The sequence below is a fragment of the Phragmites australis genome, chromosome 12 (genome assembly GCF_958298935.1).
Source record: "Phragmites australis chromosome 12, lpPhrAust1.1, whole genome shotgun sequence".
Taxonomy (NCBI): Eukaryota; Viridiplantae; Streptophyta; class Magnoliopsida; order Poales; family Poaceae; genus Phragmites; species Phragmites australis.
This window is the reverse complement of record NC_084932.1, coordinates 4,718,040-4,730,307: the sequence shown is the minus strand read 5'-3', so window position 1 is coordinate 4,730,307 and position 12,268 is coordinate 4,718,040. Positions and strand designations below refer to the sequence as shown.

At 46.6% G+C, this 12,268-nt stretch overlaps 2 protein-coding genes and 1 pseudogene across 2 annotated transcripts; 2 read left to right on the top strand and 1 right to left on the bottom strand.

Annotated features, from left to right (window-relative positions):
* Positions 1–1,341: 1,341 nt before the first annotated feature.
* LOC133886281 (NAC transcription factor NAM-2-like) lies at positions 1,342–2,265 on the bottom strand. The gene has a single exon (XM_062326033.1). It carries the CDS (start codon positions 2,263–2,265, stop codon positions 1,342–1,344), a length of 924 nt encoding a protein of 307 aa, XP_062182017.1.
* A 1,043-nt stretch (positions 2,266–3,308) lies between these two features.
* On the top strand, positions 3,309–9,422 carry LOC133886250 (putative F-box protein At1g50870). Its single transcript, XM_062325998.1, is given in 4 exon segments — positions 3,309–3,882; positions 5,087–5,148; positions 6,643–7,345; positions 7,347–9,422. Coding segments are annotated over 4 exon segments (1,326 nt in total). The 5' UTR covers positions 3,309–3,865; the 3' UTR covers positions 7,891–9,422.
* Positions 9,423–11,151: 1,729 nt separating this feature from the next.
* LOC133886249 (DExH-box ATP-dependent RNA helicase DExH10-like) overlaps positions 11,152–12,268 on the top strand; it is an 88,930-nt pseudogene continuing 87,813 nt past the window's right edge.

Below are 12,268 nucleotides of genomic sequence, written 5' to 3'. Positions count from 1 at the left end.
GTGCCTCCTCCCGATCATGTTGCCGCTGGTGCTCCTCTGGCTGCCGGTGCTCTGCGTCGCCATCCTCCGCTTTCACCGTCGCCGGAGGATGACGGTGGTGGTGGAGAGGGGGAGGTGCACCTCGGCGGTCGAGAGCGGTCGACGCTGGAGACAGAGGGCGAGGGGCACCAGGCGGCGCTGCTGCACAAGTACCTGGAGGACCAGATGGAGCTGGTGGGGGTAGCGCCATGAATCGACGGGCGAGCCTTCAAGAAAGCCATGGGCAGAGATAGCGTAGGGCAAGAAATAGAGCTACTGATTGGGCACGAGAAACAGAGCTTAGTTAATCTTAGATGTCATTAGGTCAAGGTTAATTTGAGGTATTTTGCCTTCTCAGTTCCATTTTGTTTTCTTGGAGGAATGTGTTTCTTCTTTTCTTGATTCTATTGTTGTGTAGCTTCATATGTGAACAGTGTTTGTGTGTGTGAGATGTGCTGGGACGAAACCATCTAGTGATACCTGGACATGACACGGGTGTTGGAATCTGACTCGAATTCAGGATTCGGGTATCTGATTCGGCAAAGAAAATTTGGACATAGGTGTCCAGATAACACTGAAACCATCTCTTCTCCTGATAACTGATCATGTCATCAGGTGTTTCAGGCAGCTGAATGAATGGATTCAACTGTAACTTGACTGAAACGCGAGATCCTCTCTCTCTCATGTGCCATTGAAGCCTAACATATCATGTAGCAGCAGTATGATCTCTTGATCCAAATTAGCAGTATGATCAACCAACCGATTATGCCTCTAAAGGTATAATAGTGCACAAGGTACGATATCGATCCCGGTATGAAGATTACATCGACTATTGAGGCCAACCGTCCGAACGTTTGGTTTCAATCGACTGAAAATACTACCCAAGCACACTCGACTAGTCCTGTTTCTCCTCCATCTCTCTCTCACCTTGCCTTCGTTCCCAACGCCGATAGCTGTCGCCGCAGCCGTGGGCGCAAACCGGAACCCGCGTCCGCCCCCACCGAGTGTAGAACTTGTGAGGACCCGAAGCCATAGGGATTGCCATACCTATTCAGCCGTACTACTCAAGAATCGAAAAATAAATACTTCTTTTATACGAGAGGTGAATTTGAGATAGCTTTTAGTTCACATTTTCGAAGAACTTCTTCTGTTACTTGCATAAAACACCTAAATTATATAATTCAAGTAATTTCAGTGATGGATACTTCAAAAAAAAAAACGTCTACTTCTTAACAAACATGTCTTGTACCCGTAGTAACAACGCATGGGTGGGACTACTTGTGTACACTATTGTAGCTAGCATTGCTTCTTCTTCTCTGCTTTTCAATCACCGTTGCCGCCGTCAGGGTGATCAAAATTACTGTAGTCTGCGAAGGTGAAATAGTCGCTGCCGTCGCCGTCGCCCTGGCCCAGATCGAGGTAGTTGTTGATGTCCTCGTTGAGGTGGTCGTTGTTGCTGTCGACGTAGTAGCCGTCGCCCTCCTCGGCGTTGTTGAGTAAATCAGTGTAGTAGCCTCCCATGACAACGCCATTGTCACCGCCTTGGTGGGCAACATCAGACTGCGCGCCGCCGCTTGTTCCTGCACCATAGCTCAACGCGACGGTATTTCCAGCGGCATGGCCATCGACGAGGTAGTTGCTCGGGGGGCCCTGCTGCTCTTGGCACGGAACAACCTGCTGGGCGGCGGCAGCGGCGGCATTGTTCCGCTGCTCCTGGCGCTCCTTCTTGGCCGCGTCGGTGATCTTGACGCGCGAGAGCACGGCGCCGGGGAGCAGCGACGGCGGCTTGGTGATATGGTACTCGTGCATGACCCACCCGGTGCTCCCCTCCTGCCCATGGCGATAGTACGTCAGGTTGTACCTTTTGAACTTGAGGTGGATCTCGGCGCCACCGGCCCCGCCGCGCACGAGGAAGAGGTCCTGCTCTTCGCCCTTCTGCCCGCGCCATTTGCCGCCGACGCCGTATTCCCCGTTGGGGATGGTGCGGTTCGTGAACCCCGCTTCCTTGCCCGGGGGGCAAGCGGGGCCGAAGAAGAAGGCGTGGTCGCTGTCGGCGTGGCCGTGGCGGCGCATGAGCTCCCAGGGCGGGCAGCTGCAGGCGTCGTCGTCGATGACGGCGTGTGCGTGCGGGTTGGGGTAGTTGACGGCGCGCGGGAGGAGGTAGTGGGCCACGATGTCGGCGTCGGTGGGGTGGAACTTGAACGCCGGCGGCAGCGAGGCGTCGAAGCCGAACCGCCGCGCCTCCATTGATCTGCTCGCCGTCAAAACCTCTCCTGGGTTCTTCGTAGGATCGAATAGCGAGATGTGAATCGATGCGATCTAGCTTCCTGATTTATGTAGGGACCAACAGGAGAGGGAGGAGGCCGTCTCCGATTCGGAGCTGAGAGCACAGGTCACCCGGCTTCAAAGTTACGATCTTTTATTTTAATATTTTTAAAATAAAAAATTGCAAATACATACCTCCATTTGGAAAAAATCTCAGATCTAGCCTGTCGCCGTACCACGTAATTTTTTCATTTTTGAGAGCTAAAGCAGCCTCTACGTCACGGAATTTTTCAGAATTTTCCATGACTACTCCGATAGTGTTTTAAATTTTAAGAGAATTGAAACGCCATATTTTAAAATTTTAAACATGTCACCCTTTCGAACGAGTCTAAGATTCTGTTTGGCAGAGTTTTAGCTTATAGCTCCATATCAGATTTTAAAGTTATAGACTATAATAAAGAAATTGAAGTTATTATTTTTAATTTAAAACTAGTAAGTTGCACCTGCCTTGCACGTGAAGACTTGGTAAACATCTTCAAACCAATTCATTTACTACCTCCGTTTTCAAATAATTATTATTGTTAACTTCACACATCAATATTTAACCGTCATTTTTTCATAAATGCACACGTAAATCATTCTAAGTATACAACATCCTTAAACTACTGTTGATGACAAATCTAACAATACTATTTTTATTTTACTTGCTTAAATATTTTAAAAATTATTATTGGTCAAAGTTACAACAGTGAACAATATTAGTGTCAATTATTTGAAAACGGAGGTAGTAAAAAAAAAAATCATGTAGAGTCTAATTTGCAGCCATCATTGTGTTGAGCTATAGTAAAATAGACGAACATAGAAGTCCTATTCCATAATCTATATATATATACACTACTATAGAGCACGAGTTTTCGCTTAATTGTTTCTCACCTAACACATATCTACTCAAATCAATTTGACAGCGTTAGATCTGTTACACAATTTCCATCTAACAGCATGCATAAATAGCGGTCCCACACGTCCACGCACCTCCCACACGTCCACGCCGTCCACGCCCCGGTTTCTCACGCGAGAACCTCGCGTTTGGCCCTCCTTCACCCCCATACGCGCACCGGCACCCTTTCTACCCGCCCGCCTGTACCCATGGTCCGCCGCTCCTCCTTGCGGCCTCGGTCTCCATCTCCGCCGCCCGCCTGCCTCTGCGCGCGCCCTGCCCCCGGCATCCACCGCCTCCAGCCCCAGTGCGCCCGCCTCCGGCCCCGGCGTCCTCGGCCCGCGGCGCGCCCGCCTTCGCTCTCGGAGCACACGGCCTACGCGGTCGGTGAGCCTGGCCTCCGCACCCGGTGTGACCGGCCCCCGCGCGGCCGACCTCCTGCCCCTTGCCTCCTGCCATCTCCTTCACGGGTCGCCGGCGGGCTCGCCGCGGCGCGCACCGCTCACGCCGACCCCCTCCTCCCCGCTTCCCCGCACTCGCCGTCCACGGAGGGCGACGACGAGGGGGCACCAACCTCTGATCCGGAGCGGCGGCCGGAGGTCCTGGCGGCGTCGGCGTCGGCGTCGCTCCGAGTGCCCGACGGGGATGAGGACGGCCTCGCGGTATTTGCAATCTTCACTGAGATGAGAGGCGTCGACCGATCCAAAGCCTTTTTTTCTCGCTTCACCTTCCCTTCTCCCATTTCCATCTCTCCCTCTCTCGAAGGAGCTCGCCATCGCCGTCATTCCCATTAGCCTCCTCCCCCTCCGCTAAACCCTAGCCGCCGACCCCTCCAATCCCCCATCAGCACCCGAATAGCGGCCCCAATCGAGCTAGGGCTCGCCAATTTCGGACCGAGCCTGTTAGAATTTCGGGCGGGATTTTTGCTTTTCGGGTGAATCCTTCCAATTTTTTGAGGGGGATTTTTGCTTTCTCCGGTGGGGATGGGGAGCCGGAGGGAGGAGGAGAGGAACGAGAAGATCATCCGTGGCCTCATGAAGCTGCCGCCCAACCGCAAGTGCATCAATTGCAACAGTGTAGTAACCTCTGTCGCATGTTTGCTTCGTCGCTAAGCTGATTGGTGCGTCTGTTCTGTTTCTCTTCGTGGATCGTTGCATGGGAGGCAGTGGAATTGGTCTATTGATTGGAATGTTGGGCAATTAGCTCAGATTTGCAACAGTTTATTGAGTTTGTTGTGAACTTTGGCTCGTTGGTCCGTGTGTTTACGCTGCAGTTGTTTTTGAGGGGAAAACAGTCGGGGAAACCCCTACTGTGGTAAATTTATTATACGAAGGAAGAAAGAAAAAAAAAAACTGTACAAAGCCTTTAAGAAAGGCAAAGACAACTGAAGTTAAGCTGCAGTTGTCTGTTAAATACCTTTGATCCCCGGTGGTTTGATCATTAGGGGGGGGGGGGGGGTAGTCCCTAGGTTACTTTAGATTGGGAAACTCCTAAATGTTGCTGCCGTTACTATTGCTGAATTGGTCCGTTGATTCATTTAGAGCTCCTTACTGATTTCATTACCTTTATCTATAGCTGTTGTTTGTATTTTTTTACCATGAATTTGTTATTGACTGAACTGTTGAACTTTTAGTAATTTGCATGTCAGTAAGTGCACTCCGTGTTGCTTTCATCAGTTTTATGCCATTTATTGAGGGAGTAGAATTGGTTTTCCAATATGTATCTGTTGTTGAAACCCTACCTTTGCTGTGCTGCTCAAAATATAATCAGTGCCACATTTTTGTTTCAGTTCCCTGTCCAAGTGATGTTAGATATCATTCCCTTGACTTTACTCGAATCACACAAGTGCCTTTTGTTTCATTTCAGGGACCACAATATGTATGCACTAATTTCTGGACCTTCGTATGCCTATCATGCAGTGGAATTCAGTGAGTATCTTGTTCCCTACCAGTTTTCAGCGGCTTTCCTTCCTCCTTTTATCTTGTAGTTCACATATTAGTTCTATTCAGTATTGACTTTTGCTAGAAGATGTGTTATGTGGTATTCTATGCTTCAAACAAGGCATATACTAAGAATGAGCCCAACAAGGAGAAAGGAAATGGTGTGGTTTGTTGCCTATAAAAAAATATACATTTATCAGTTAAGATCGCAGTATATTCCAACTAATCTTATTCAATTTGGAATTTTCGATCTTGTTGTCCTAGAACTTTACTCTTTGATATTTTACTTGTACATACAACCAGTTTCCCTTGGAGAAACAGATAATCAAGTTCTATTGCATTGAGAAAATATTTGAATCAGTTGATTTGTTAGATGTGCTGCAGAAATTTCAGGCCCGAGGGTTATGTCTAGAACTTATGAATTCTTAATTGAACATGCGCACATTCGTCTTGAGGTCATCTATGGCATAATTGAAGGCTCAAGTCCTTAAATAGATTCAACAAAATGTTTTCATTTGACAGACATATTCAGAACAGTTGTTATTGAAAGTTTGCATATGATGAGAAAGCCACAGCCAGAACTTGATCCAAATGCAGTATAAAAGAACTTAGATGATGCCAGGACACCTCATCCGCTTCTTAGTCATACTATTAGAGTTTTATGTGGTTTGTTTCAGTTGCTGCTGTATCTACTAGAGATTCTGGCAAATCTGCCAGACATTCATTGCACCTACAGGCTGTGCTTTGTGGAATACTCGGCATTCCCTAATGGTTTTACCTGTAGAACTTGCACAGTTATACTAACTACTAACTCACTAAAATTGTAAATTGTTAGAAACTCTGGGCTATTTGCTAAACACCAGGCATGTATTTGCAGTCACCAAAATTATTCCTTCCATTCTCCTGTAGATGTCGTTCAGAAATGTGTGTACTCAGACTTTCAGAACTTTGACTAAATATACAGAATTTTTTTATTCACATAAAATGATGCTAATTGATTTATCATCAAAAGTCCATCCATATTGCTACGGTGTTACAACTTTTACTACCATTTACCAGTAGCTGAAAAAGTAATAGGCAAAGGCATGTGTTGGAGACTGTGTCGTGCCCAAAAAGACATGTGAAAGAGAATTGAGGTAGTAGTTCCCTTGAAAGGAATTTTGAAGGCTGAAGTACATTTACTGTGAACAGCAGTCCATGAAAACTCCAAACACTTATTCAGTGGAATGACCAATGTTTGATAATGTAATATGCTTGTCTTCTTTTTAGTTGGTGGAGGTGGGGGGTTAACTACAAGTAACCATCTGTCAATCTATATTCACTTCTTCAGAGAGAAATGACTTCCTTCTTCCTTTTGTTAAGAGTCCAAAGTGATTCCATGTTTCTGTAGAATGACTCCATTGATAGTTGGTGCTTATATCTCCCTGAACATCTATTTTTATGGTCTATCACTTTCGCATTGTAATCCTTATCTTTCTGCAGGGATTTGCAGGCTTGTTTTTGGTGGAAATGTGTTTGTAATGGCAAGCGAAGAACACACAACGGTGCATTCTGTGGAGAAGCCTGACACAAGGATCCCACCAGATGTCATTGAGGAGATACTTCTCAGGCTTCCCATAAGCTCTCTTCTTAAACTGCGCAGAGTCTGCAAGCAATGGTGCAACATGATCAGTGACCCCCGCTTCATCATGGAACATGCCTATCGTGCACCTAAACACCTCCTCCTTTACTTGCCTAAAGTGGATTTATCGGCATCCCTCCATTCCAAGACTCTCAAACCATGCCATGCAACGATCATTGATGAGAAATGGTCTCCATGGACATGGGCAGCATTGCATATGGACTCGGACGGTCACCTCTTTGCATCATGCAATGGTCTGCTTTGCTTCTACAAGATACACACACTGAAGATAGCCAATCCTGCAATAGTTCAATGCTTGCATCTCTTGAAACCTGACGGGATAATGTTGCACGACTTCCACTATCTATACAGCTTTGGATTTCACCCGACGAGTAGAGAATACAAGCTTGTGCACTTTCTCCGTGAGCCCCAGCGCTATAAATCAGGACAGCCTTTCCATTTCGACACCATTCAAGGGTACACCATTGGCGAAGACAAATGGAGAGATATCAGAGCTCTGAGACCATGCTGCATGGTGAATCTTGGAGTTGTTACCGTGGATGGCAGTTGCGTCATTTGATCTCAGGGAAGAAACATTTGCATCGATTCAACTTCCACCATTTGAGATGAAAGAGACAGCCTCTTGTGCCACCCCCAAAATTGCTTGCTATATAACTAAGATAGACGAGAAGGTATGTATCGTGACTATACCATACCAAAGCCATATACCAAGGTGGCGCCGCTACAACACAGAGCTTTCTGGCGGGATGGATATTTGGGCTCTTGAAAGTCAGACTGAGCACAAGTGGTTCCTAAAATATAGCATCCAAACACCATCTGTACACCGGTATGTACCTCAGCCATGCTTCATCCACTGGGAGAGGATCATACTACAGGATCGGGACGGTAATGTGTGGTACCATGATTTGCATGGCAAGAACGTGCAGATTGAGCACAGAGAGGAGGTGAAGCTTTTAGACATAGGAGCCTACAGATTCTATGAGACGCAATCCTACTTCTACAAGGAGACACTTGTTCCTTTGAGTGTATATGCAGGGGCAGCCATTGTCCGTGCACCACCTCGGCCTCTTGCTTCTCCAGTTGCTTGACATTAGTTTGATTGTGAGAGCACAAATGGAAATGTGTTATTTGATGATGAGTGATTGACATGTTGGTGATTGAGAGCTTTCGGTTTGCGTAGCATGTTTCAATTGGTTTGATTATGTTTATGGCTAACCGTGGGTGAAAACAGATGATATGTGGAGAGATGTGTTTCTTGGCTCATGATGTGTAGGTGCACGGATGGACACGGCGGTCGATGGCAAAGGCGGTGAAGGGCGCGTGGAGGTGTGTGGCCGATGGACCGTGCTAAGCCGGGTGGAGCTGTGGGCGATCCGCATCGCTCACATGGAGAGTGCAAGAAACCATGTTGGAAGAGAAGGAAATGGAGATGGCGTCGACCAAGTCAAGGCGGAATGGCGATGGCAAGCGAGAGGCGGCCCGGTGGCGGGTGCGTGAATGCTTGAAGGCGTCGAAGGTCATGGCGGAGGTTGGACACGCATCTTCATGGAGGATTCATGTTTGAAGAAGCATGGAGGACGGTTTGCCTGTTTTTCCTCAAAACTGGGGACAGAGTCGGAGGATGCGTGGCATCTTCATGGAGCTTGCTTGGAGACAAAGCAGAGTGGTGAAGGAGCTGGGTCCGTCCGATGGACAACTAAAGTTTTGGACCATTTTGCCCTTCGGGGATAATATCTATATATTAGTCTTAGGGGCATTTTGGGAATTGTCCATTTGCCTATATATATATATATATATATGAGAGAGAGGGCTGGTGCAGAGAACTCTCTGAGTGCAAAACCAGAGCATGTCAACCTCTTTTCAAGACTAATATTCATTTTTGCTACTTCATTAGCTTGGTTAGGGCTTCAAGAGAGAGAGGGGTTAGGGTTTTAAATCTTTTCCTTTTTCTCTTCAAGAGTGGGAGGATGAAGGGTGGTTTCCAAGTTATGTATCTATGAATCTTGCTTAGTGCATATTTCTTTTCATCTGTTGTTTAGAAATTCTGTGATACTTTTGATCTCCCTCCTTTTAATCTCTTGTTCTTGAAGATTGAGTTGATTTTTCACTCCTCGCATTTGACAGCAAGTTCTTGTGTTTTGTTGGGGCAAAAGATTGCCAGGACATGTGTGAGAACATCTAAGGTGATTCCAAATTTATTTCCTCATATGAGCACCTTTTAGTTGTTTTTCCCTGTTACATCTATCTCTGTGTGCTTTAGGTCGAATCCATAAAATAGAGGTTGAAATCTTGATCTCTTTGAGGAGATCTTTTAGATAAAGATTCACAGCGTTCGTGAGAAGCTGTGGTAAAAATTTCGTTGGATTTGGACCACGTTTGCTTAATTTTCCTTTGTGGATTTTGAGTTCTGAGTTACAGTTTTTCAGTACTGCAACCAGTTCGTAACTTCTGATGAACATTCGTGAACAATGTTTTAGAACCAGATCTTTTTAAGATTTTACTGTTCATTCGAGGCTGGTTTTCTGTTCGTTTGAAGTACTTTTGAGGCCGATTTTACTGTTCACTCGAGCTCATTTACCGTTCACTCGAGCTCATTTACCGTTCACCGAGCACTCGGGCTGACTTTACTGTTCACCCAAACACCCTGGCTGGTTTCACTGTTCACCCTGTGGTTTCGGGGTACTGTTCATAGTGCTCGGGTTGCTGTTCATCTGATCAGAGAAGTCTTGGAGTTTGCTGTGAGCACAGTTTCGAGTTGTTTTCGCTGTGTTGTGTGCTGTGCTCACTTGTGATTCGTTGTGAGCACAGTTTCGAGTTGTTTCCGCTGTGTTGTGTGCTGTGCTCACTTGTGATTCGTTCTTAGGTCTTGTTCTTTTTGGAAAGAATTTTTAAAGGCTCCTATTCACCCTCCTTTAGTCGTCGTTCCGGTCCTTCAGTTGGTATCAGAGCCTGGTTAAGGATCACCATTCTTTTATTGGCTTTGTGATCCGAAGGTGACAAATGGAACGAGGAAGCAAAATCCCGTATTGGAGATGGAAGCGGGGTGGGATGGTTCGCGAATGTTGGCGTCTCATAGGCTCGAGAAGCGATAGGACTCGAGCGAGTCCCTGAGTGTTGGACCGTCCAATGGAGGATGATGAACGGTCCAGGTTTTTTGGATTCGCTGCCACATTGGATTTGGCGGGAATACTATTTATAAGATGTCAAACCAAAATTCAAATAGTTGTATTATAGTAGTAGAGATAAGAACAAGATAGCTCACTCAAATACCCTCAGGGTGTGTTTGGTTGCTCAAACGGGGTTTTGTAGAGCTGTATCGTATATTCTGGATGAGGGGAAGCAGGCTGAGCGAAGTCATGTGTTGAAAAGAAGAGTGTTCGGTTGGTTGTATCTGAGGCCGCATGAGCGGATGCAATAAGCTGATTTTCTGTTTGGTTGACTGAATTTGAGGTCGCATGAGTGGATGCAAGAGTTGAGATTGTGATTGGTTACTCACAAAAAAATGATTTTGTGACACTGACAAGTGGGCTCGTTTACATGAGCGGATGCAGAGCTTCACTCCTCAGCCAGGATGAAACTATGCATTTGCATGAGTGAATGTAGGCGTGAACAGCAGATACAAACAACCAAACACGCTTCTTTATGAGATTATACGCATCTGCTCATACAGGTTGGGGTCATTCGTCCAACCAAATAGACCCTTAGTGTACTCATAACTCCAGCTCTACGAATTTCTAGAGCTAGGAATACTCAGATTCAAGATTTTTTTATTAAAAGGTATATATTTGCAATTTTTTGATTTAAAAAAGTTTTAAAATAAAAAATTCTCACAGTTAGTACACGCGGCCCATTTAGAGCAGAGCGAGTAATTGGGTCGAATACTCGTGGCCGAAGAGGCAGCAGCCACCGCAGCGCTAGGGTTCCGCTCGCCGCCGCCGCTACCCTCCTGTCGGAGAAGAGCAGCCTCTCCCCGCCGTCCCGTCTATAAGGAACCCCTACCCTAGCTCGGCGCGCGGGATGAGGTAGCGGGCCACGATGTCGGTGTCGGTGGGGTGGAACTTGAACGTCAGCGGCAGCGAGGCGTCCAAGCCGAACCGCCGCGCCTCCATTGCTTTGCTCGCTGTCAAAACCTCTCCTTTCTTGAGTTCTTCATCGGATCGAGTTCCAACCAATCATTCTTTCCTTTTTTCTTGATTTCTTGGCCAGATAGAATAGCTTCCGACGAGATGTGAATCGATGCGATCCTCACGCTTCCTGATTTATGTAGGCAGGGCAGGAGAGCGAGGAGTCCGCGATGAATTCGGATTTTCGTCTCTGATTCGGAGTAGTGCCTCTAAGTTTTCGATTCAGAGCAGTAGAGGCATTGTTGCTCCGAATCGGAGACAAAAATTCGAATTCGTCGCGGCCTCCTCCCTCTCCTGGTCTGCCTACATAAATCAGGAAATCAGGAAGCGCTGGGGATCGCATGGATTTAAAGCTCGTCAGAAATTATTCAATTCGGCTAAGAAACCAAGAAAAAAAGGAGAGAAATGTTGGTTCGAACTCGATCTGATCAAGAACCCAAGAAAAGGAAGGTTTTGATGGTCATCGACACATCCCCGCTCAAGGCACTGAGCAACCAGAAGTACAGGGAGCTCAGCCAGGAGTTCTCCGATGTCGAATTGATGACCGGCGACGTCACGCTCCAGCCGAACGCCACATGCCTGGTCATGACGACGGAGATCCTAAGGGCGATGCTCTACAGGGGTTCCGAGGTGCTCAAGGAGGTTGCCTGGGTTATATTCGACGAGATACATTACACGAGGATCGTGAGAGAGGAGTCGTGTGGGAGGAGAGTATAATTTTCCTGCCCCCTGCCATCAAGATGGTCTTTCTTTCTGCTACCATGTCGAACGCGACCGAGTTTGCTGAGTGGATATGCAATCTGCACGAGCAGCCTTGCCACGTTGTGTATACGGACTTCAGGCCGACACCATTGCAGCACTATGTGTTCCCAATAGGCGGTTCTGGTCTCTACCTTGTAGTAGATGAAAATGGTCAGTTCAGAGAGGATATCTTTGTGAAGCTGCAGGACACGTTTATTAAGCCAAATAATCAACTTGATGGAAGGAAGGGGGGTGGACCTAAAGCCAGTGGTCGAATTGCGAAAGGTGGAAGTGCTTCTGGGAATTCTGACATATACAGAATCGTCATGGTAGGCAGCCACTGTCATACTTTAGTGCAAGATGCACTCTATTCTTTGGCTTAATGCGCTTTCTGAATTTACCAGTTTGAGCATGCATGATTTTTTCTAATCTAAAATGCGCTGTGTTAAAGGAATAGGCCACAGTTGACATCTCACCTGTAGATATGTACTGTTCAGTTGTTGATATATTATTTGAATTCTGCTGATATATACTATGTTAAAGGACTAGGCCACAGTTGACATCTCACTTGTAGATATTAACTGTTCAGTTGTTGATATCT

Excerpts from the sequence above, each read along its gene's own strand:
- LOC133886281 (XM_062326033.1), bottom strand. The coding sequence starts at position 2,265 with ATGGAGGCGCGGCGGTTCGGCTTCGACGCCTCGCTGCCGCCGGCGTTC.